The sequence below is a fragment of the Corythoichthys intestinalis genome, chromosome 1 (assembly GCF_030265065.1).
Source record: "Corythoichthys intestinalis isolate RoL2023-P3 chromosome 1, ASM3026506v1, whole genome shotgun sequence".
In the NCBI taxonomy this organism is placed as follows: Eukaryota; Metazoa; Chordata; class Actinopteri; order Syngnathiformes; family Syngnathidae; genus Corythoichthys; species Corythoichthys intestinalis.
Window position 1 is genome coordinate 65,317,211 of NC_080395.1, and position 27,126 is coordinate 65,344,336.

Here is a 27,126-nt window from a genome sequence, read left to right on the forward strand (position 1 = left end):
TTTTGAAATATCTTCCACTCAAATACAGTGGTATGAAAAAGTATCTGAACTTTTTTGGAATTTCTCACATTTCTGCGTAAAATCACCATCAAATGTGATCTGATCATTGTCAAAATCACACAGCTAAAAATAGTGTCTGCTTTAACTAAAACCAGCCAAACCTTTATAGGTTTTCGTATTTTAATTAGGATAGCATGCAAACAACGACAGAAGGGGGAGGGGTAATAAATGAACCCTCTGCCTAAAGAAACTTGGAGCAATTGAAACCAATTTTTTCAAACATTTTAAGTCAGGTGTGTGCACAATCACTGATGAGTGGTTTAAAGCTGCCTGCCCACAATAAAACGCACACCTGGTAAGAAATGTCTTGATGAAGCATTGTCTGATTTGCATCATGGCTCGGCCAAGAGCAGTCTGAACACCTGTGATCAAGGATTGTTGATTTATATAAAGCTGGGAAAGGATAAAAAAACGTCTTTAAAAGTCTGGATGTTCATCAATCGACAGTCAGAGAAGTTGTCTACAAATGGAAAGTTTGGCACTGTTGCTTCTCTCCCAAGGAGTGGCCGTCCACCAAAGATGATGCAAAGAGCAGCGCAGAATACTGAGGGGTAAAAAAAAGAGCCCTAGATTGTCTGCTAAAGACTTACAGAAATCACTGGAACAGTCCAAAATCTGTGCACACATCAACTATATGTAAAACAATAGCCAAGGATGGTGTTCATGGGAGAACTCCACGGAGGAGCCACTGCTGTCTCAAAAAAAAACATTGTTGCTCGTTTAATGTTTGCAAAAAGGGCACTTGGACATTCCACAGAAGTTTTGGCAAAATAATTTGTAAACTGATGAAACCAAAGTTGACTTATGTGGGAGTAACACACAACTTCATATGTGGAGGAAAAATGGAACAGCTCACCAACATCAACCCGTCATCCCCACCGTGAAGCATCATGATTTGGGGCTGCCTCAGGGCCTGGACAACTCGCAATCATTAATAGAAGAATGAATTCAAACGTTTATCAGGACGTTTTGCAGGAAAGCCTGAGCCCGTCTGTCAGACAGTTGAAGCTAAAAAGAGGATGGATGCTGCATCATGACAATGATCCAAAACGCAGAAGTAAATCAACTTCAGAATTGTTTCAGAAGAACAAAATACACGTTCTGGAGTGGCCAAGGCAAAGTCCAGACTTGAACCCCATTGAGATGCTGTGGCATGACCTAACGACAGCGACTCATGCCAGACATCCCAGGAATCTGAATGAACTACAGCAGTTTTGTAGAGAATGGGCCAAGATTTGTCCTGGCCGACGTGGCAGTGATATGCAGCTACAGGAATCATCTGGTTGAAGTTATTGCTGCCAAAGTGGCCCACAAAATATTAAATGTTATGGTTCACTTATTTTATCCTTTCTGTCATTGTTTGCATACTTTTGGTTCCAAAATGTAAAAAGCCCTCAGAATCGACGCTCTCTTCCTAGTCTTCCTCACCAGCCCACTGAACAGCAGCCAAAAGACTCTTACGCTGCTCTTATTGAGTTTGGATTACGTTTGTTGGATTAAATGAACAAACGCAAACAAAACAGCAAATGAGAGAATGAGGAAATGAAAATTAATCCACTTAAAAGGTAAATCCAAAAACATTGACTGATGTCTAAAAACTGTCTCTCTGGCTTCTGCCTAGCGCGACTGCCCGCCCACACAGCTACTTCCGCATACATTGCCAAAACAAGACGTCACAAGCCTGTCCTACAAAATCAAATATTCATTTTAGTTGTGATTTAACTAAACCATTATTTGGGCTCCTACACATAATATCTTTTTTAAAATATGAAAACCTACAGTATATATGTTCGGGTGGTTTTAGTTAAAGCTGTTTTTTCATCTGTGTGATTTTGACAGATCAGCTCACATTTGATGATTTTATGCAGAAAAATGAGAAATTCCAAAAGGCTGATACTTTTTCATAACACTGTAACTGTCTTGCACACTTGTCTTTCTGTTAATGCCAGCAACTTAGTATTTTAGAACAAATCTATAAGAAACTCCATGTTTACACATAAATTTGTCTTAACTCAATATACATGGTGCTTTCACAAGATATCATAAAGCATTGTATGTAAAAAAAACAAAACCCACAAATTTTTCAAGCAAAATACACTGGCGTGCCCATCACCTTGGCGCACTGCATACAAGGAGTGCACAGAGCTACTAAACAAATGGAAACATATACAAGCTTGTCATGTAGTAAATGACAAATTCTCAAAAGCCACTTTTGATCCTCTTTATATGAACATTAGTGTTTCATACCTGACTGTGGATTGAACACAGGCTGCCAGTATGACAAGTCTGACACCTGTGGACCATTTGACGTGGGAGCTACTTACACTTTTAAAAATATTTTCATAGTATTTTTTTTGTTTTTTGTTTTTTTTTGTTTTTGTTTTTTTATATATATAAAACCTGTCCTGTTCAGCAGCTTGACACGGAGAATGGGAATCTAGGTGTCCTATTGGTCTGAATGGTTTTCATGTCACATGAGAGTGTGATATACTCCCACTGTGACTATTTATTGTTTGTTAGGAGAATGCAATGAGAAGGAAAGGGTTATGGGGGGACAAAAGGAAAGAAAAATGCATTCAACACCTACGTTAACTATGAATATAGTGGTGCTATGATTAGCTAATTGTATTTCCGGTAGAAACCATGTGGGGGGGCCTATTGACAGAGGGGGGGGGGGGGCGGAAAAAGATGTGATGTGGGGTGGAGTGTACACAAATCTGCAATGTGAGGTGTAGAACCTGTTAAGTGAATCACTTGTAAGTGTGGATATGTTGCATGATCACTAATCCTGGTATCGATAGTTTCTCTACTTGAGTGTGTCTAAATGCACCCAGTCGGGCGTGAATCGGCCCCTTCCTGGCTAATCAGGGGTTGTAGGGGGGAGGGGGGAGCGAGCCAGCGCAGCCCATCCATCCTTTTGCAGCTCCAGCAAGGGCGCTGCTGTCTTTCCACCCGTGACCAACGGTGGTCCCCCGGACCATCCACTCCCCCAGTAACTGGCCTTTAGGGAATGGATGTGCCACCGCCCGCCTACCTGGCCTACCATGCACCACTGCCACCCTCCAACCGACACCAGGACCCCCACAGCCCACTAGGCCCGGGGCAGGACTGGGCCCCCACCTAGGGTGGGCGACACCCTGCCGACCTACTGGCACTCAGCCAGCATTCTGCGCTGGAGCCCAAGGAGGATACCTAGGCAAAAAAGAGGGGACGGTGGAAGTAGGAAAGTGCCGAGAAGCCGCCGGCGTAGGACTGAAGCCTTGATCCCCCCCATCCCCACAACCCACAGCCCTGACAGAGAAGAGGCCATGCCCTGTGAGCCACGCCAAAGAGAAAAAGTGTGGGACCCACCTCCCGTCCTATTACTGTGCCTGCCAGATCCCTGACTGGCAACCATTACCCAGCACTGTGACGGGATTGTGTGGGGAGGGCAATGCAGTGTATTCATTAAAATAGGAGAGCCCGGCTGAGGGGCTCTCCTATTGAAAATGACTCCTATGACACTGCCTATGGTGGGGTGACCATATTTTGATTTCCAAAAAAGAGGACACTCAGCCCGGCCTCAAGATACTTGAATTTTACTCGAAGTTCACTCGAAGATGCCTATATCACTTTAATATATTTAAAGTGTGCCCCCTCGCTCTGGATGGAAAAATGCAGTTTGAAAAAAATAAATAATGACTTAAAAAAAAAAATCCATATATATATATATATATATATGTACACACATATATAATGCAGACCCATAGAAATGTAGTCCAGTCAATACACATACAGTAGGCTATATGCCAACTAAACATTTTTATAGATTACTATCACGACAATTGTCCTTGACAAATTGTTATTCCCATTCAATTGATAGTCTCATTCAATGTTCTAGATTGCACACAAAAACCGAAATAAACTGACAAACTATTCAACCAGCATGTTTCCAAACGTAGCAGTTAAAACTAAGTTTCCCATAATGCCTAGCGCGGTTTAGCTTACTGATAGCTAGCTGAGGCAAAAATCAAACTTTGCTATAAAAGTTTACAGTCATCGGCAGCGAAACGATGCAACACCAAATGGGATTTTACAGTCAAAGCTCCGACAGAAGTCAACAGTTGCCATTATATACGTATTTATCGTAAAAAACTTCAGGCGTTGTGGCCATATCGTCAACCCAGTAGATGGCGGTAATGCCTCATGATAGGGGTAAGCTGCCAACAAAAACAAGAAGAACTACTCCTTCCCTCCCTACTACTAGGAGCCATGTCATCACAGGCAGGCGCTGCCACCCAGCGGCCGGAGGGATTTTCTTCAAATTGGTCCCGTGAAAAATCATACAAACCGGACATTTTTATGAATTTATAAAACCCGCCCAGACCACGAGGATACTACGTGAAAGTAGGACTTGTCCGGGCAAAAGAGGACGTTTGGTCACCCTAGCCTATGGTGTTTTGAATATTGTATATTCGGATTCATTTCAGTATATATTTATTGAGGTCCTAAGTGTTATTTTCTTTTCATTATTTTCACATATAATGACAGCAAGTGTTTTTTTTTTTCTTCTGATTTTATATCCTACCAGTTGTTTTTGTTTCGCTCAAAACATACTGAGGACGAGTAGAAGTAGAAAATGGATGAGTGAATGTTTTTGCATTTTGTCATTTCTTCCTTTGTGTTAAAGAGAATTTAAATGCATACTGCGATAAACGTATTGAACACCTTTCCTCTTTGTGAACTCATTATGGGCCAGCTGGCAACATTTACTGCACTAAGTGAGAAGCCTTGGCTTGAAACCCAGACTAATATAATTTGTGTAATGGATTGTTATATAGCTACGCGACTGATGAAATGTAGGTTGATTGGCAATTTGCAGAAATACTAAAATGCAAGGAACCCATAAACACACAAACTCCATCCCTATTTTATGATGCCATCTGTGCAATCTCTTCCAGTAAGTTTATTAAAATTGATTTTCCTGCATTGTGAATTGTAGAATTTTCTGTATTGTCAATTTGCAAAGAATCCCCATAGATATAATACAGTATGTGACTTTCAGGAGTCAATGGACTGCTTAAACATATATAAAGCTGGCAGCGCAGTTGACAACTGGTTGGTGCAGGCGCATAACAGATTAGTGTTTATATGTTCAAATACAGCCTGAAGCCTTCCTGTGAAGTTAGCATGTTTTCCCACTGTAATATATAATGTTATAATCAAGCTGTTATTCTTTAAATATCTCACAGAAACAGTGGACAGAATTTTTTTTTTTTTTTTTAAACATGGGTTCTTGACTAAATAAGTGGCAGATTTGACACATTGGTTGAGAAATAGTCTGGATGACTTATTTGAGACGAGTTCTGTCGTCTATCAGGTTCAGATTAAGATGTTCCAACTGTCTGGTTGTTTGCCGTGGGGGTGTTGCTGTGGCAACTGTTTAATGGGATGCATTTGAGTGTTTCAAGTTCCTCTGGGATTTTGGGAGACGGGCAGGCAGGCAAAAAAACAAATAGCTATGTATGAGCATAAATCTAGTTGGCTGGAAATGCCTGGATGACCTAATCGCATCTGTGTGTGCTGGAGAAATGTTCCACTTCTGTCTTATTCTTACTGCTGAAGAAAATTATTTCTGTGGGCTACATATTCATCAAATATTTGTCTACCCAAGAACAATGACTCTGATCATGCAGTGTATTAATTATTTATGTCAGTGTTTATTCTCAAGCTATGAAACATTTCTAGTTTCAAAATACTGTTCATAGAGCAATTCATAGTTCAACTATTAATATTGCTTGGACAACTACAGAGTGTAAACAATGTTTGGCAAACTTTTTACAGCAAAAATTTAATCGTAGCAATATCGAGGTACGAGAGAATAAGGTCCATCTGTATTGTAGTAAGATACATTAAGTTTAGTTACATATAATTCCTCTGAATCAAAAAATGTGTGAAATACATAGAAATGGTCCTATTTCAAAATTGAATACAATGAATAAAATGTTAAAATAACCGTGTTCCTTGTAATAAACTCATCTTTCATATGCTCTTGGGAGAGTCACATGACCTGTCGTTCAGGGAGGCTGGGCTCAGTCAACACTTGGATGAAAATCTTGTGAAGGGAGGGCTGAGTTCTAGCGAACATAAAGTCGATGATGGGTTACAGACACAAAATTGAAGGAAGAAAGGAACAACCCGAGGAACAATACTTCTTTCCCCGAGACAGAAAACGAGTTGGAGGCTACATTAATATCAAGACAAAGAACAGGAGCAGGCCAGTCCAACATGTCAGAGTCTATCAGAAGAAAGAGCTCCAGCAGACAGATCCTCCAGGACCTCATTCAGTGAGGGGAAAAAATCTTTTGTTCTGCTTGACTGATATGACTATGGCTTTAGATATTAATATTTTATCGCCAATTTTTTATTTGGTGGATAAAAGTATAATGTTTTGAAAATAGTTAATATTCAACATAAAGTTTGAGAATAATTAACCTAAATATTGACTGATTAACATCGTTATTGATTACTTGAATTATGTGTGCATGACCCCCAAAACCAAACATCTACAAAAAAAAAATGTGTTTGTGTTTTTGACCAACTTTCCAAAACTGCAAGGGTATTTGAAATCATATTAGAATTGGCAAAGAAATGGCATGTTTTTTCTCCAAATATCAGGAATGTCAAGATCATAAAAATCCCAGAAAAAAGGCTGAGAAAGAGACGTGTTCATCTTTCAAAAGTCCTTAGTTTAGTCCTCAGCTTGTTAACTCATGTTACCTAAGTCATTTCATAACTGAATCGTACATAAGCCACTGTGCCGTGGATTGCATTTGTAGGAGTACAGTACAATTAGATAGACATTACAATAGTTTGCTGCACAACATTTCAAGATCGTTTAGCTTCAAAACATCCCTGTACTAACCCAACGCATCAAAAACTAATTGTCACAATGACAATGTCACGGATGTAATTTTGATAAAAAAACAGACATCTGACCTATCATTCATGAAAAGGCATTCTAAATGCAATGCCCAGGGTATTATTACATTTAGCAGCTCAACATGGTGAAAGCTGCTTAAAAACTAACAACGTTGGGTATTTGCTTAAGGTGTTTTCTCTATGATTATGTTGGGTCTGCTAAGAAATACAGACTCAGTTCAGTGAATCGTTAAAAATACAGTATATCACAAAATAATTTGGATAAAACACACATTGCATTTCAAGGATGTCTTATTTTATTTTGACCATATCTGAGAGGCATTTTGTTTTGGTGCTGTGGTTCGCAAATTGCAGCTACTCCTTTGTTGCTCCACTTAAAAACAGAATTCAAGAAATGAACCTGATCATACTATCCTAATATTAACGAAGCAAATCATGAAAATTAATTGTTTTCACTGTGTTCTTAAAAGAAGTATATTTCGTAGGCGCAACTTTGTCAATTTTCTCTCTCTCTTGCTCACTCTCTCGCTCTCCTTCATTCCATCGAGGAAGTCAAATTATATCTAAATTTACCTACATTGGTAAAACTTGTTAATAAAGCAAATTTCAGGAATGGTGTAAGACGAGCAGTCTGACTGAGACTGTCATGCAAACCAGCAAGCCAAATGAACTGCATCTTGCTTGATTGGTGCTATGTTTATAGCTGCCATAACATTTAAAGATCAGAACACAGGAATGATGAATGTACTAAATAAATTAGATGAATACAAAAAAACATTTGGTCCGTCATGGATATTATTTTCAAATTCAGGACATGTTTTTCTCTGCTCCACTTTCCATAGTCTACTTTGACATGCTTTGCGAGCTGACCAGTTCCTTTTCATTATTAGTATTATCATTATTACAACAGGCTGAAACCATTGAATGTATAACAAAGTTGTCAGAAGACACAAATACGTTGTCATGGGGATGGAAGACAGTCACCAAGAGCTAATTACAAAGTACAGGTCCCTCTCGCTAATTTAAAAATCTTAATATGAAATTTGGGTGTCCTCATACCAAACGCTAACCTTCAATGCAACATGTGAGGTGGATGTCAAGTTTTTCCATTCAGAAATATCTCTATGGTCCTAATTGCGTAGCGATCATGGATTCACTGAAAACAAGTCCTTTAATTTACTTAATTTCATTGTCTACACTAGTTGCTCATGATTAAAACGGGGTTAAACTAACCCTAATTCAATATTTAAGAGGGGAAGTGAGGGCAATGGTATCAGTTTACCACATTGTAATCATGTGCAATTGCATTTTTTTGTTTTTTGTTTTAAATAATCTCTTAGTGTATGGCGCATCCAAATGCCCTTTCACCGTGTTTGGTTGCAGGCATACAGGATGGTGGTCTTGGTGCTTCTTGCACCACAGTGGTTCTCAGTGTACCCTGGGAGGAGTGAGTCACAATATTTATGATTTATGATTTGATTACACAAGCCAAATGAACATTATCTGCCCATTTGTAGTTCTGTCATCATGTGTCGCAGTGTTAGCAGAAGTATAGCCATCACGCTTTTGTGGATTTTATGCTACTGGGACAAACATTTTTAAGCCTGACAGCTTCAATTAATTCAATATAAAAGGTGACTTTTCGGTATAAGGACTTCTAATACAGATAGAAGCTTACTTATTTTAAATATCATTTTTCAACGTAGTCTCCTAGCACTGTCACACACTTATCCCATCTGTGCCCAAGCTTCTGTCAGCGTAAAAATCTTTGGACTAATGGCTCAGGCAGTCGCTCACAACACTTTTGACTTGGTCACTTTCAAACCTTGTGCCATATTTTTCCCGGCTGAAACATGTTGCATCCTACACAGTTGACATTCTCCTATGAATTTCAACTGGTTCACACCCTTCGGGAACCAAAAACTTGATAGGTGACCGGTGTTCAATCATGGAACATGTATCTTCCTTGGTCCATGTGAAAAACAAGTAAAACTGGGGGAAAATGGAAGCTTCTATCGACAAGTCCTTATACCAAAAAATGTACCTTATTTATTGAATGCCATCAATCCATCCATTATCTACCGCTTAAACCGGGGTCGGGCCGCGGGGGCAGCAGCTATAGCAGGGAAGCCCAGACTTCCCTCTCCCCAGCCACTTCAACCAGCTCCTCCGGCGGGATCCTAAGGCGTTCCCAGGCCAGCCGAGAGACATAGTCTCTCCGGCATGTCCTGGGTCGCCCCGGGGCCTCCCGCCGGTGGGACATCCCCGAAACACCTTTCCTGGGAGGCGCCCAGGAGGCATCCAAACCAGATGCCCGAGCCACCTCAGCTGGCTCCTCTCAACGCAGAGGAGTAGCGGCTCGACACAGAGTCCCTCCTGGATGACCGGACTTCTCACCCAGGGAGAGCCCGGACACCCTGCGGAGGAAACTCATTTCGGCCGCTTGTATCCAGGATCTTGTTCTTTCGGTCACGACCCACAGCTCGTGACCATAGGTCATGGTAGGAACGTAGATCGACCGGTAAATCGAGAGTTGCGCCTTTTGGCTCAGCTCCTTCTTCACCACAATGGACCGGTGCAGAGTCCGCATCACTGCAGATGCTGCACCGATCCGCCAGTCAATCTCCCGCTCCCTCCTACCCTCACTCGTGAACAAGACCCCAAGATACTTGAACTCCTCCACTTGGGGCAGGAGCTCATCCCCGACCCAGAGAGGGCACGCCACCCTTTTCTGACTGAGGACCATGGTCTCGGATTTGGAGGTGCTGATCTTCATCCCAACCGCTTCACACTCGGCTGCGAACCGCTCCAGTGAGAGTTGGAGGTCGTGGCTTGATGAAGCCAACAGCACCACATCATCTGCAAAAAGCAGAGATGCAATGCTCAGGCCACCAAATCGGACACTCTCAACGCTTCGGCTGGGCCTAGAAATTCTGTCCATAAAATTTATTAACAGAATCGGTGACAAAGGGCAGCCCTGGCGGAGTCCAACCTTCACTGGGAACAAATTCGACTTACTGCCGGCAATGCGGACCAGACTCTGACACTGGTTGTACAGGAAGCGAACAGCCCTTACCATAGGGGTCGGTACCCCGTACTAGCAGCGCATATGGGGGGGGGGGCGCCCCTCCAGGTCTCACTGTCATTACCCATGTGAGCGTTAAAGTCCCCCAGCAGAACGAGAGGACTGGTACCAGAACCCAAACTGTGTGTGTCAGTGAGTCCAACTATATCTAGTTGGAACTTCTCTGCCTCGCAAACCAGCTCGGGCTCCTTCCCCGCCAGAGAGGTGACATTCCATGTCCCAAGAGTTAGCTTCTGTAGCCAGGGGTCGGTCCGCCAAGGCCCCCGCCTTTGGCTGCCGCCCAAATCACGATGCACCCGACCCCTTTGGCCCTTCCCACAGGTGGTGGGCCCATGGAAAAGCGGACCCATGTTGCCTTTTCGGACTGTAGCCGGCCGGGCCCCATGGGAACAGGCCCGGCCACCAGACGCTCATCTTCGAGCCCCACCCCCAGGCCTGGCTCCAGAGGGGGGCCCCAGTAACCCGCGTCCGGGCAAAGGAAACCTGAATCCATTAATGTTCTTCATCATAAAGTGTCTTTTGAGCCATGCTTTGTCTGGCCCCTCACCTAGGACCTGTTTGCCATGGGTGACCCTGCCAGGGGCTTATAGCCCTAGACAACATACTTCCTAGGATTATTGGGACACTCAAACCTCTCTACCACGATAAGGTGATGACTCAAGGAGGGGTATTTCTTGATTGACCCTCGTAAATGACAAACTGTCATGTCATTTCCTATTTTATTTTGAAGGCTTCACCCTCCTCGTGTCTGCGTACTTGCCCTTCCTCTGGTCACCTTATCACCTATTGTTTCCACCTGTTCCCCATTACCTCCTGTGTATATATTGCCTTAGTTTCCCTTGTCTTGTGCAGAACTGACTTACTACCCACGTTGGTCACATCAGCCTTATCTCATAGCAATCACAGTTGTCTAGATTTTATCCTCCATTTGGAGTGCCTTTTGTTTGAACTTTTAATCATAGTTATCTTGGCTTTTTACTCCATTTGAAGCGTTTTATGTTTATGCTTTTCCTCCTTTTGGACTGCGTTTTGATTGTGGTACTTTTCCTCATCCCCGCATGCCAGCGGAAGAATCTCTGTTTTCTAAATAAAAGTTTTTTGCCTGAAAGTCCAGCTGAGTCCACCTCGTCGTCTCGGTCTGACACAAACCCACCCACCACCAAATTACAGCACTGGCGTATATGAATGAGCTATTCTTTTAAGGTTTATATAGAGTTTGCATACTGTACAGTACTAAACCAATTGCTCATTTATTCTGATTGATACCCACTTTATTTAAATAAATAATAAATAAAGGCCCTATGTTTGTCATTATCAGTGAGGCTTTTTGCCGTCCAAGTTACTGGTGGAAAATGTGTGTCTTCACTGATCTAGGCTCAATGGAGTCTTTTATAGTTGCAACTTCCCTTATGTCAATGACATCATTTGGCACGATTCCTAAACTCCCTCCTACTCAGCTGCACTCAACTTCCAGTCCCATCCCTGCACCCACACATAAAATATTTTGTTAAATTTCAAATTTTGACTAATGCTCACAAAATTCTCCTTGTAAAAAGTGGGATTATGACTTCTTTTTGGTTTATGAATTCATAAAAACAAGCCCCCACAGGCTGACCAGTTAATATCCATTTTTCCCATATTAAGTCAATGGTGGAAGTTGTGATACATACTGTATATCAAAAATATTATTGCCTTTAATTTACCCAGTCTATGTTGTGTTTCACAACTTTTTAATATTTTATTTGTCATACCTGTGACAATCACAGATTATCTTCACATTCCTGAAGCAAGGCACATGATGTGACCCTTTAGGGTGGTTTAGAAAATCTGCCTTCTCCTTGATTAAATTTCTGAACTCATTCTGTCATTGCTGGCAATAGACATCAAATCCAGTTGAACTGGGAAATTTGACAGTCAATAATCATGTTTTAGTGACATTGATGACAACAGACGTCCAATTTATTTCAAAAGGGTGACCATTCACTACCAGGTTTCCCAGTCAAAATGGGTTGGATACCTTCAGCCATAGATGGCAGCCAGTGAGTATTAGGTTAGGGTAGGTTAGAGTAGGTCACGTGACATTACGTGGTGAGAATTGAACAGAGGAGTCAGAAGAGTAGGCCCCCAAACAATCTAGTCGCTGTAACTGGTACCGTGCTGAATAGGTCTTCGGTCAGATGTTAATGTAAATCCATGCTTCTTTACAGGACAAAGAGCAAAATGTTTTTTAAATCTACCAGTACAAAAAAAAAATCACTTTTTTAAGCACTAATGAGGGCCAGACATTCCAATTACAAGTTGAACCGTTTCCTGCCTCCATTACACAAAAACAGCTGACAGACATCATACTAAATTGCAGCCAATTCATGTTTGTTGTAGATCTGGTCTCGTATTGCAGCTTTATTAAATTTTATTATATCTAGGTCACCTCCCCACATAATGACCACAGCATTTTTGAGTCATTAAACTCATCAGAGACCACACAAGTGAAAGATGATTGTTAGAACACAGAAAATGATTTCATCCAATCCATATCTTTTTACTGATCTGACATACAGGTGTATGCCAAGGCCTGTATTACTGAATATATTACTCATATGTTTTGTTGTAGATTACATCAAGGACAGAAATTAAGGTGAAAATATTAAACTGAGTATAAAATGAAAAAAATAAAAACCTCAACTTAATTTAAATTCTTATCAGTGTGGCTTCAGAAAAAAAGGAAGTGCCAGTGAAGAATGAGTCATATGCTGAACTGAAAGCTTCCAGTGTCTTGTTCAGCTCTGTCCGTGTTCTCATAATTTCCATTGTGTAACAGTTCCCTCTAACCCTCTTCATCCTTTCCCAAAGTTCTTTTGACATCTGTCATTAGCTTGTAAAACAGATGTAGCCTAGAAAACATCTGCAACTTGCATTCCAAACAAAGCTATCCTTTTCTGATGTATCACTTGATGAAAATTAGACGAAGTGCGAGCACTGTTGTTTCACAGGTTCTGTCTGGATCCCTGCCCAGGCCTTCTTGAATGGAGTATGCCTGCTAGATCTGTTATTATAATATTATCTAAGATCCCAGATGTTCTCAGGAGCTCAAACTTTCATTTACTGTAAAACTGCGAACCCTTAAGTTTACATGGTACTGCAGATGGTTCGCACTTCAACAGATGTGCTATAAAAAGTATTTTTTTCTGAAGTTTTTGCCATCTGAACTTACAATTAATAATAATAGTTATTTATCCAGACTGTTTTATCTGCACTGACATTAAGTAAACATATTAAGCGACACGGCTGTCTAAAATAATTTGAGAGAAACACATAAAGTTCTACCCAAGTTAAACCGAGGTATCAGAAGCTATAGCAGTTTTACATGGCTTCCCGCAAGTTTTTGGAAAGCATTCGAAGAAAAATTTTAACAGCTTATTCCCTGTTGTTTGACTTAAAATAAAGCAACTGCACAGCAGTTGTAATAATAGCAAATCAAAGACAGATAAATTCCCACACTTAAACCCTTTAATCAGCATTTTATGTCAAATGTTCTTGAAATTTTACTCGGATCCAAAATAGTGTTCACTGTGCAATTGTATCTCACTGGTTGCAGGGTGACGGTCCAGCGGAGCCTTGAGGATGCAGAGGAAGTGGAGCGAGAGCGCAGAAGGAGAACCAGGGAGAGGCAAAGAGAAGAGGGGATTTCTTGGTCGGTGCCCTCTCAGCAAAGCAAACCGGCATTTTCAGGAGGGTAAAGTAATATTTGCTTTTCTTCAGTATAAACTGATTGATGTTGATACATATACATTATACAACTCCTAGCAAAAAGGATGGAATCCCCAGTCTCGGACGAGCACTCACTCAGATATTTTATTATGTTGAACAAACTCAGATAAAAAAGCTTGAAAAAATAATGAATTAGTTCAAAAGTGCAACTTCTTGGCAATCAGAAACACTAAAAGAAATGGATAAAAAATATTGTGGTGGTCAGTAAATGTTACTTTTATAGAGCAAATGCAGGGAAATAAATATAGAATTACTCCATTCTGAAGAAAAAAATATGGAATCACTCAATTTTGAGTAGAAAATACAGACACACCCAGTCAATTTACTTTGCCTCTGCCTCAGATTAGATCTGCTCGTTAGTCAGCAGTTAAAAACAGTGCAGTTATCACACAGTGGAGGGCTGCTGGACCAAGTGGATTCACAAGGAGATGTCTCTTGAGACCAAGGAGAGGATTACCAAACTTCTTGAAGAAGGTAACGCTACTCGTATGGTTGCCAAAGATGTGGGCTGTTCACAGTCAGCTGTATCAAAAATCTGGACCAAGTACAAACAGCATGACAAGGTTAAGGTTAAGCGTACTGGTAGACCCAGGAAGACATCCAAACGTCATGACAAACATCAAAAGGCCATATGTCTTGAAAACAGAAGATGTAAAACAAGACAAATGAAGAAGAAATGCGAGGTATGTGACAGAACTGTGCAAAATTGCCTAAAGGAAATGGTATTTTTATACAGGAAAGCTAAAAGGAAACCATCATTGACACTTAAACAGAAAACAACAAGACGGCAATGGGCTAAGAAGAGGCAATCATGGACTGCGAATCACTGGATGGAGGTTATTTTCAGTGGTGAGTCAAGAATCTGCATTGGACAAGTTGATGATGCTGGAACTTTTGGTTGGTGCATGTCCTGTGAGATTTACAAAGATGACTTCCTGAAGAAAACATCCAAATTCCCTCAGTACTTGAGGATATGGGGCTGCATGTCAGGCAAAGGCACTGGGAAGATGGCTGTGGTTAAATCTTCAATAAATGCACAAGTTTACATTGAAATTTTAGACAGCTTTCTTATCCCTTCAATTGAAAATATGTTTGTCATTTTCGAAGATGACAATGCATCATGCCACAGAAATAAAACTGTTAAAGCATTCCTTGGTGAAAGACTCATCCAGTCAATGGCATGGCTGCAAATAGCCCAGATCTCAACCCTATTGAAAACCTGTGGTGGAAATTGAAAAAAAAAAAAAATGGTCCACAGCAAGGGTTCAACCTGCAAGGATGATCTGGCAACTGCAATCAAAGAGAGTGGCCACCAAATTGATGCAGAATACTGTTTGTCACTCATCAAATCCATGCCTGAGACTGCAAGCTGTCATTAAAGCCAGAGGTGGTGCAACTAAATACTAGAAATGTGTTTTGAATGTTATTTCTTTATTTGTTTCTCATGATTCCATATTTCCCTCAGATTGGAGTGATTCTATATTTATTTCCCTGCACTTGCTCTATAAAAGTAACATTTACTGACCACCACAATGTTTTTTATTCATTTCTTTTAGTGTTTCTGAATGCCAAGGAGTTGCACTTTTGAACTAATTCTTTATTTTTTCAAGCTTTTTTATCCGAGTTTGTTCAACATAGTAAAATGTCTGAGTGAGTGCTGGTCCGAGACTGGTGATTCCATACTTTTTGCTAGAGGTTGTATTTGAGTTCCAAGTATAACTTCTATGCCATACTGGACAATGCTCTGTCCACTCACGTGTTCATATGTTGTTCAATTTTTAAAATAATAAAAAAAATTATTAGGAAAAAAAAAAAAAAGCAGAACAAGTTCAATTTCAATGAATTTCTTATCCTTTTCCAAAGGTCGGATGAGGAACTGGGGCCTAATTGCTGCCGCTTTCAGGAGGAGGATGAGGGGTTCAGTGACTGGAGCCACAGGCTGGAGAACCGTAGTGACACTGAGCACTTCAGTGTCAAGGCAGAGGAGCCTTCAACATTGCAGCGGAAAGCGGGCAGAAATGACGAGAAAAAACATGATGAAGAGCAGGACGGAAGGGACCCCCAACTAAGTAGTCGCAGGAAACCTTCTGTACATGGGGTAAAAATTCTATCTATCTATCCATTCATCTATTGTTTTACCCGAGTCGCTGTGTATGTCTCATGCATTTTTGATTGAACACATGTATAGTAGTTACCTTCTTCTTAAATTCTAGAAACAAGATGTAACTTCACCGTCCTGCTCAAAAGTTGTTCTGTCACAAGAGCTAAGGCAACAGAAAGTAACCCAACCATCAGCAGACACGACATTCCACTTTCCATCTGGAAAGACGAGGTTATATTTTGTGCTATGCTTTAACTTCAGTTATTTTGAACAACCCATTTTTCATCTTGTGCATTGACTTTGTTTATTTGGAGAAAATGAATCAAAATATACATATTTTTGCACATTTGTTTGTGACAGAGATTTCAACTTTTTGGCTGTATACTCTTTGGCCACCTAGAGTCGAGTTTTAGTTATTAACTTTTGGCCAGCAATATTTATGAAATTCTGTATCCAAGCTTTGAGTAGCTAGAGTCTGAGACATGAATGTTTTCCTTTTAATAGTGAAGGTGTGTGCATGGTGAAGCAAGAGGATGGGGCGCAGCAGATTTTGCAGAGGGAGTGGAGCTCAGAGCCAAGCAGTAAAAGGGCCACATATGAAGACGATCAAGACGAAGAAAATGTTAATTCAACTCATGAAGAGATGAAGGAGAGACTTGCAGATTTTGATTTTCAGGTATATATATATATGTATACAGATGCCCCTAAAGGGACATGGGGGACAATACTTTTGTTTCTCGTTTGGCTGAGTAACTTTCTCATTTGGATAAGAAACCTCTTTTACCTAATCTGCCACGAAGCTAAATGTGGCAAGAACAACAATTTTGTTGTACTCATGGGGTGGGGGTATAGTACTCACTATTGTTGTACACCACCATTAAAAGTTTTACACTCACACTCCTACAACTTTTTGTTCGATGCTGAAGTCAACTCCACTGCCACACATAAAAAATAAAGAAAGAAAGAAAGAAAGAAAGAAAGAAAGAAAGAAAGAAAGAAAGATGTCCCTTTAGAGGCTCCGTACATTCGTTATTCTGTTTGATGTGGAAAGGGATATTAGTTGTTTTTTTTTGTTTTTTTTTGAATATGTATATAATATACTTGTGAGAGAAAAACACTAATCATACAAACATTGAACAATAGGAACAATAAATAAATAAATAAATAGATAAATAAACTAAAGACAGTGTTAAACCCAATTTACCCACTTGTACATATCAATTTTTTTCAAAAAGGAGTGGGATGAAATTAAAACTTTTTGTTCCTACCCCTTCAATCATCACTTTGTCATCAATAAATAAAAAATATTTTCTGTATAGTGTTGCCGGAGTATGCAACATATTTTATAAAATGTACAAGTTATTACAGGAGCCACAATTGCATATCCACGAATCATTATTATACCTTTGTTTAGCATTGAAAGCTATTAGCCAATGAGGCATATGATTAGAAGTAACAATAATATAGTTACCGGTAATTCATATCATTAATTATATTTATTTAATATTAATAAGTATTTTTAATAAGTATGAAATATACAAAACTGTCTGTTCAGCACAAGGATAATGGATAGTATATGGCAGAAAACACCCAGGTGACTTGAAGTTCCGCTCTGAGACCGTAATTTGGCCAAGAACTCCATAAAATATGTCTCACCAAGTGTCAAGACACAGCTGTGACTTTTGGGGGATTTTATGGGTGAAACAGGGTAGTATAACAAGGGTCCCAATGCAGAAATCGCAGACATCAAGGAGTGGTCAAGATTTTCTTTTTCAAATATTTACCCTTTTAAACTTTTTTTTCCCAATTTTTCTTTATTTGGCTCGATTATTTATCATCTAAAATATCAAAGAAAATGCTTCAGTAACAAAAAAAAAAAAAACAAGCGATAGTTATGAGGTCGATATCCGTGACCTATTTAAAGACACTCTTTTTTTCATTGTGACGTAATTTGAATAAAAGTTTAAAATAAGCGAGTGAATAATTTTATAAAGTCGTTTTTCTTTTCCAACTAAAAACTAGGAATCAATTAATGATCCAAAGCTAAAAATGATAGACATTTCGAATAATAAATACCGTATAATTACTTCTTTTTATGGCAAGGTTAAAACAAAAGCGGTTGCGCAGTGTCTTTAAAAGGGGGTTTCAAGGTAAAACGGACAAATAAGAAATAGTTTGGGGGCTTAATGCGCCATGACTCTGCTATGGCAGCATATAGACATATTGTTCTATCAAACACAACAGTTCTTTTGTCTTAAAATACAGCAGTTTATTTTAAAGAGGGGTGCAAGAGCCGTAACTACTTTTTCAGCCTTGTCTGTGTTTACCGCCAAATACACATAGCACTGACTGCAAATTAGCATAATAGTGAGTACAAAATGCTTGTTCTCAACTCAAGAATACCCACACTGTAAATGTAGAGTATAAAATTTACTCCACATAAATAGAAGAACGAGAATTTATTCTTGTTATCCCGCAACACGTCCAGGTCGCTTAATATGCTTCTAAAGTAAGAGCAGTAAATAAGAAGAATACCTCTCTGGTTTAGGTGAAAATAGTGAATGTGGCTTGGCAAATGCTTCAGAGACATGTTTAATGTTACCAACCAATAGCATGTTTTCAGGCTTTCATTATAAGCTTTCAAAGTTTGTGAGCATACTGTATTGTAAAGGAGTAAATGTGCAAATGTGTGCAATACAAGGCAGGACATCTACCACACGTGGTGTGGGAAAAGCGAAAGGCAAGTAGAGTTACCCCCCCCCCCCCCCCCCCCCCCAAAAAAAAAAAATAAATAAAAAATCTACAATTTGACAATACAATTTTTGACTAATATTTTGTTGGTTTTACTTTTTGGTTTGTTGTAGAAGTCAAAGGAAGAAGGATGCAAGACTGACGAAACTACAAACAGGCAGTCTAACCTTTCTGTTTGCAGCAGTGAAGAAGATGAGACAATGAAGTGCTATGGAGCCATGAGCCCAACATTTAAGGTATAGAAAAGAGTTAAAAACAGTCACTTTAGACACTATTAAGAGAATTTAAATGACCAGTCGGGGTTAAAGGTTTTTGTGGTTATGAGCACCTGTCTATTTCTCAAAAATACAACTACATTTGACACAATTAGCTTCTGTCGAAGTAGGGATTTGTCTGTACCCCAATCTCACATCTCTGTTTGGAACTTCGGACACAAACAATCGGTCTAAATTTAAGGTTAACATCAATGGACTCTTTGCACGGGAGAAGGCAGGACATTTGTTTATCATTGTTGATTATTTGCTTTATGTATGGGTTTGATGTAACTTTACTGGAGCAGCACTTAAATTATGTTGTATTTTACATGCAATGGCAAACCTATTCAATTCAATATAAAAACTCAGTAAATTGTAATGGTTTGTATTGAAGAACATTATATTTAGAAAATGTTGATGTTAGTTAGTTAATCATTTAATAACATTAAGAAGCCTGACATTAAGCAGGCACAGGGTAATGCTGACCCTAAGTGCTCGCTATTCGCTGATACATTTACTTTTCTAGTAGTGTTGACAGATACAACTCCAGTCAATATAGCCTAGCCCTAGCCGGTGTAGACAGACAATCTGCTCGAGTTGCACAAATTGCTCGGGGACCTGCGCTTGCTAATGATGTCACGACAACGCTGGTGTTGTACAAACTGCTCAGGTTGGGTACTCTTTTTTTTTTTTATGGTTGCCCCATAAGTGTTACGTTTTGGATTGAACTTGAAAAATATATCAAGTGTGAAATCAAACAAAATATTGTATTATATGGGAAAACTGGGATTATTGTATTTGAATCCAAAGATCCCAAAAATATTTACACTCTTGAATCTTTATATATTGTTAGGAAAATTTCATATGCACAAATCTAAATCTTAAAATGTAACTCAAAACTTCAAATTATACTTAATTGAAGTTGATTCATATTCCACATCACCTTATATGATAACAAATAAAAAATGCAAGTTTACTATTGAAGCTCATGCAGAAATATTTAACACATAACATGTATATTGTATTTTTTTTCTGTCTTGTCTTAATATGAGCAGGTAAAAATTGTAAATGATGTACATATACAGTGGGGCAAATAAGTATTTAGTCAACCACTAATTGTGCAAGTTCTCCCACTTGAAAATATTAGAGAGGCCTGGAATTGTCACCATGGTTAAACCTCAACCATGAGAGACAGAATGTGGAAAAAAAGAAAAGAAAATCACATTGTTTGATTTTTAAATAATTTATTTGCAAATCATGGTGGAAAATAAGTATTTGGTCAATACCAAAAGTTAATCTCAATACTTTGTTATGTACCCTTTGTTGGCAAGAACGGAGGCCAAACGTTTTCTGTAACTCTTCACAAGCTTTTCACACACTGTTGCTGGTATTTTGGTCCATTCCTCCATGCAGATCTCCTCTAGAGTGGTGATGTTTTGGGGCTGTCATTGGGCAACACGGACTTTCAAACTCCCTCCGCAGATTTTCTATGGGGTTGAGACCTGGAGACTGGCTAGGCCACTCCAGGACCTTGAAATGCTTCTTACGAATCCACTCCTTTGTTGCCCTGGCTGTGAGTTTGGGATCATTGTCATGCTGAAAGACCCAGCCACGTCTCATCTTCAATGCCCTTGCTGATGGAAGAAGATTTTCACTCAAAATCTCTCGATACATGGCCCCATTCATTCTTTCCTTTACACAGATCATTTGTCCTGGTCCCTTTGCAGAAAAACAGCGCCAAAGCATGAAGTTTCCACCCCCATGCTTCACAGTGGGCATGGTGCAATTCAGTATTCTTTTTCCTCCAAACACGAGAACCTGTGTTTCTACCAAAAAGTTCTATTTTAGTTTCATCTGACCATAACACATTCTCCCAGTCCTCTTCTGGATCATCCAAATGCTCTCTAGCGAACCGCAGACGGGCCTGGACGTGTACTTTCTTCAGCAGGGGGACACGTCTGGCAGTGCAGGATTTGAGTCCCTGGCAGCGCATTGTGTTACTGATAGTAGCGTTTGTTACTGTGGTCCCAGCTCTCTGTAGGTCATTCACTAGGTCCCCCCGTGTGGTTCTGGGAGTTTTGCTCCCCGTTCTTGTTATCATTTTGACGGCTGGGGGTGAAGAGGGAGTTGAAAGTCCGTGTTGCCCACCGACAGCCCCAAAACATCACTGCTCTAGAAGAGATATGCATGGAGGAATGGGCCAAAATACCAGCAACAGTGTGTGAAAAGCTTGTGAAGAGTTACAGAAAACGTTTGGCCTCCGTTCTTGCTAACGAAGGGTACATAACAAAGTATTGAGATGAACTTTTGGTATTGACCAAATACTTATTTTCCACCATGATTTGCAAATAAATTATTTAAAAATCAAACAATGTGATTTGCTGTTTTTTTTCCCACATTCTGTCTCTCATGGTTGAGGTTTAACCATGTTGACAATTACAGGCCTTTCTAATATTTTCAAGTGGGAGAACTTGCACAATTAGTGGTTGACTAAATACTTATTTGCTCCACTGTATATTACGTGAACTTATTGTTTTGTATTGTTGTCATTTTGTATTTTTTACTGTTCAATTAAAAAAAAAGAACTTTTGGGGACGTCACAACAACGCTAAGGTTGCATGAACTGTTCGGGTTGGTTTTTCTATTGTGTCAATAATGGAAAAAGATATATGAAGATTTTTTTTTAATGATTTTAGGAATGGGACATACGACATTAGTACTGATGTCAAAAGCGAACAAATCAAATAATTGAGTTTGACGCTGGGTTAAAAGCCAAAGAATAGAACAGCTTCTTTTAAAAACTAGTTTTAGAGATGGAGAGTGATGGGCCCTGATATTTAATGTCCTGTAACATGAAAGAGACAAATGTGTGCGCATGTTTGTTCTTTTATTTAACTCAGACATTTAATTGTTAAAAATCATCTCTGTGTGATATCATCAATCGCTTTACATACACATTTTTAACGGGCACTTTTAAGCGAACGCTTTACTACGACTCTTAAAAACAACTGGCACACTTTTAAACAAGCATTTAACAGGAGCGCATGGCTCTGGGAGAGCATTTCGACTCTTCAGCAAATAATATACTGAGAATAACTGAACGTCACTGTAAAGCGCAAACCTCCGAGCAGTTTGTGCAACTTGAGCGGATTGTGTACCTACAACGGAAATAGCCTACCATCCTTAAAACCGTCAGCGGAAGTCCTGCCTTCTCCCCTGCATAGAGTCCATTTAGATTTCAGTTGTTCAGAGCTGTACAATTCTTTGGAGAACTTAAATCTGACTCCTTTTTGACCAGCAGGGGGCGACACCATTATTTGGGAGGAAAATTGTGTGGAAGGCCACCAAAAATGAGAAAAATCATGAGTACACCAAGAGTACCAAGTACCAAGAGTACAGTTTTTGCACTTGGCAAATTTGACATATTACCACAAAAGATGAAACTACATGCAGTATCATCATCACACATTTAACTTTATTTACATGTCAAAAGATGAAACTACAAATCATCATCATACATCTAACTTATTTACAAACATCTAACAATAAAAAAGCAAATAATACAGACATAATGAACTCAAGCATTCATAAAATTTAGAATTGTTCATGTTTTTTGTTCGTCAAAGATTGTAATTGAAGATTGTAATTGTTCTGTTGGTGAAAACTGTGTTAGTAAGTTCATGTATGTTGTATCATATATAAGTATATATAACATATTTAGCCTCATTTAAGAATATGACAGTTCCTTTTTTGTCCATGTACATGTTAACTATGACAAAATAGCTCTTTCTTGCTGCTTTTCCCAACAGAAACTCCTCGTTCAGTTTTACCCAGTAAGTTCCTTTTTTTTCCCCTTGTGTGATGAAGAACTAAAAACGATTATTTTTAAGTAGTGAAAGGTGTGTAGTTAATGAAGTTGCCCTCCAGTTACATGACAGCACATGGCAGCACCTTTAATTACTCAAACAACTCATTACCTACTCAAACCGCTCAACAGCTTGTTTAGATCTTACGCCCAAATGTGTTTAATCAAGTAAAACAGAATTCTGTAAACATGTGCTTTAATGAAAACAAGTGTTGGATGATCGGAATCTGGAATGATGTTTCTTGAATCAAAAATAAGTGCAATATATCTGTAGTAGATTGGTAATATAGATTTCAGCTATTTGAGGTAATTGTCTTTTCCCTAGAGTCCTGTGGCCTGCAGAAAAACAACATTGCACTGCACCAACCTTTGAGTGTTCATTTTTTATCTTTAAACAGTGCAGCTGTAAAGATTTTCAAATATAGTATGTGTTGATTTTGGCATAAAAGTTAAAGAGAAATTCCACATTTCAGTGTTATTACAACTCAAAGCGTATGCTAACGTAACATGTGAGACCAGATGTTTGATGGTCCATAATTGGAAAAGCTGTTTTCTCATTCACGTTGAGTCTAACATAAAACAGACCTGTAGATTTACGTCTTCTTTCAAATCCAGTTTAGGGAAAACATTTTTTTCCCCTGTAATGCTAAAAACTACTGAGCATTAGTAGATAGACAAGTAAATTTTTGTCCTTTCAGAGAAAGTGGTCACTACAGTGGACATTTAGTCAAAAGTTATCAGTCACTTAACTCATTCACTGCCAGCCCAGGTCACAGAGTATGTGTTGTGGTAGTTAGTAAAAGAAGGAAATTGATATTGAAAACAACTACTGACGACAAAAGACGTCCTGTTCATTTTAACTGGGAGCAATCATTCCATTGCTTATAGCCCCTCCTAGTGGGAATAATTTGGAGTTCTTTTGCCATCAGTAGGTGTTTTCAATATCAATTTCCCTGTTTTACAAACTACCACAACATAACAATCATTTCATTTCTTCCAGCCCCTGCAAGTTGAAATTAATTTGACGTCTATTGCCCTCAATGTCAGCCAAAGAAGTAATATGAGGTCCTTTGACAGGTGATTTATAAAACAAACAAAATAATATTCACAAAGCGAAATGCACATGGGCCACACTTTTTTGAATTTATATCTTGTTTTTTGTCTTTTTTTTTCTTCCCAATTTAACTTACTAATTACTCACGGCCTTTGTTTATATTGCATTTAAAATTTTTATTTATTTATTACGATTTAAATATGGCTAGTCACTACTGAGGGAATCCTGGTTAGTTTCTTTTCCTACGCTTAGTAATATGCTTAAATTCAGCGGGTCGTCTCGTCTGATCTGAGGTCAGAGCCGGCCAGCAGCGCAGGTCAGGTGGACGATGACTGATTAAATGAATAAATTATTGATTATAATATATTAATATTGATTGATTGATTTGATTGAAAATGGATCCTTCAGTTAATTTAGTTGTTTTAGGTAAAATTATTTATGAATCTTTTCATTAGCCATTACAATCATGTGTGGGCAACACTAATATTACAATAGGATATCAAATGGGGGCCCTGACCCCTGTTATTTCAAGCAGTTATAAAAGAAATACAAGGGAGGAAAAACATTAATAGTAGTAATAATAATCATAGTTTAAAAAATAAGAATAAAATAACTAAATACAGAATATGTATACCATTGACTTCATTATATATTGACGGGGCACGTGGCCGATTAATGGGGGCCTATCTCCGTCAAAGCTGACCGATTGGAAACACAGACAAAGAGCTTTTTACGTTGAAAATTCTTCTTAATAAACGCTTAAATCCCTGAATTCTTTATAGACCCTACCCACGTGACGTCACAACTCCGCTCTCCTGAATGGTACCGCCCAATTGACCGTCAAAACATAGTGTTAACCTGTTACGGCTACGTACATTCCTCCTATTTACGGCGTGTTTTTCTGCTCCTTAACATTAATAATCAAAATGGTGAAGGCGTGTGTGGCTGTTGGTTGCACTAACAGAGAAGATGGAAGGAGAGACTTGAAGTTTTACCGTATTCCGAGGGATCCAAAGAGGAGAGCGAAATGGACGGCTGCAATTCGACGTGAAAACTGGGCACCAAAAAATCACCACAGACTATGTAGTAGTCATTTTATATCCGGTAAGATGCATTTAAGACATACTTAGAGGGTTTTGGGTTGACAAATAACCACAATTAAGATCATTGCTAGGCTAATCGCCGACAACATACACGTATGTATGTAGTGAAGGTGCTATCGCTAAACCATATAAACATTAAAAGCCTTAACTCCATTGACAAACGACATGAAATACATTAGACTTGACAGTGCATGTTAGCAGTAACAAAAGATTTTGAATTGAAAATTTCGTAACTCACCTTTCCAAGCACAAGATAGATTCCTGCCGAATTTTCGTGGACGAGGACCTGTTTCACCCAACCAGCAACGAAGTATTTATAAGCCTCCAAGCTCTTGAAGTTTTTCAAATTTTCGTGAGAATAGGCTGATTTTGTGTGGACAAGATAATTGTAAATATCAGCGTAGCAGATGTCAGGCAGACAGGGCGAAGACAGTGGGTCGAAAAACATCGATTTGGGCATCAAATATGGATCTGGCGACTGTATAGAACGAAGCTTTTCCACATAACGCCTTTTATGCAACACATCCAGTGAGTTTACGGCATCAGAAAGCACCGGGTCTTCCATGAAATGCATTTTAAATTCCTCGATCAATTGAAACCAATGCTAATACAGAGACAAAATTACGGACAAGTGGGCGGAACCATACAGCGAGCACGTGGTTTTGTGACGTCGGTGGGTAGGGTCTATAGATATGGACGTGGGACTGCCCCCTATTTGAAGGCGTGGCACAATGTCTGGAGATATGTCCCTTCAATATAATTATGAAGTCTATGTGTATGTAGCTCGGAGAGGGGTGGGAACAAGCTGAGCGTTCATGAATGTAATAAAAACATTTAAGAAAAAAAATCATAATTTTTGCAAGGAGGAGTTGAACAATAGTACTGTATTCTAATGCAGCATGTCAATTTTGAGATAAAAGCCGAAATTAATTTTACATTTTACACTGCTGTTGTTTATAGTGTATTTGCAGTACGTTCAAGACAAAAATACCAAGTCAAAGAGAAATTATAATAATAATAATAATTAGTGTGAGACCAATCTTAACTCCACTTCTGAACTTTGGCGTAAGGAGGGGTCTTCACATTAAATACATTTAATTCATGCAACTACCAGGTAATTATGAAAATAGTGCTACAAATGTTATGGAAAAAATAAAAGGTGCAACAAAGTCAAAGTGTCTAGAGTACAGGATACAGAAATAGGCACCACTTGATTTGTTGCCATAACAAAGACAAATAGCGCAACTGAGCTAAACATGGACATGCATCTCAGCACTCTGTTTCTCTGTATAGGATGAGTTGAAGAGCAGAGCACCGACCGAGGGCAAATATGTGGTAAGGGTTAACAAAGCATATTTACTTAATGCTAGTTTACAATTTACTAATAATGCTCCAATTTCACATTCCTTCAGATCACAGAGCGAACTGAATCGCTGAGAAAAAGGTGGGTTATATGTAATCTTCCTGTATGGAAAATCACCCTTGTTAATAAAGAGGTTAAGAAACCTTTAAAGGGCATATATAGGAATTTTATATAAATTCATGTGAAGTAACACATACTTGAGTTTGCTCTGATTTAAATCTAACAGGAACAACTTGCTTAGGCTACCTTTACACAATGGTCCCAATGGCCGCGGCAGGAATGCTTGTCCAAAAGTATAAAATCCAATGTAATTTTGACAGTCTTTTTTTCTGTATTCATGACTTGCTAAATTAGATCACAGTTCTATTACTGTGTCCATGTTGGGGCATTGTGGGGCCGAAGGTGCTGAGTTCCTGAAGCTCAAAGGTGCCCTACGGCAGTTTACCATGAAGCGTTTCTTCTCAGTCCATCACGTTCTGTTGGGATCCCTCACGCTTCTCACATTCTGTCAAGGCTTTCTACGGATACAACCTGCATGCCAGGCAGCTTTGGATAACGTTTGTGGCCTTAGCCGTATCACATGAAGCTCCCCTGCCAGACCCGACTCCAGAAAAGTTGGCGTCAGTGCCGTGGAGCAAAAAATATGGTTGAATAAAGGTTTGAAAATATGACTTATCTGTCAACTACTAATCAGCTCATGCATTTCCTGTAGAAAAAACATGCAAAAGACTACGTTATTCAAAAACAGTATGCTCAATGAGCTAAGACTCTCCTTAAAAAGTAAGTAAGTAAGTGGAATAA

At 39.2% G+C, this 27,126-nt stretch overlaps 1 protein-coding gene across 2 annotated transcripts in view; it reads left to right on the forward strand.

The window, feature by feature from the left end:
* The first annotated feature begins 6,196 nt into the window (after positions 1-6,196).
* The window catches only part of LOC130915903 (lymphocyte-specific protein 1-like), a 40,474-nt gene continuing 19,544 nt past the window's right edge, over positions 6,197-27,126 (forward strand). For both annotated transcript variants that reach the window (XM_057836111.1, XM_057836119.1), the window contains exons 1-9: positions 6,197-6,386; positions 13,662-13,799; positions 15,698-15,932; positions 16,048-16,166; positions 16,440-16,611; positions 18,800-18,922; positions 22,750-22,773; positions 26,256-26,297; positions 26,375-26,406. In XM_057836111.1, coding sequence (XP_057692094.1) covers positions 6,328-6,386; positions 13,662-13,799; positions 15,698-15,932; positions 16,048-16,166; positions 16,440-16,611; positions 18,800-18,922; positions 22,750-22,773; positions 26,256-26,297; positions 26,375-26,406 — 944 coding nt within the window. In that variant the 5' untranslated portion in view covers positions 6,197-6,327. The remainder of the gene's footprint in view (positions 6,387-13,661; positions 13,800-15,697; positions 15,933-16,047; positions 16,167-16,439; positions 16,612-18,799; positions 18,923-22,749; positions 22,774-26,255; positions 26,298-26,374; positions 26,407-27,126) is intronic.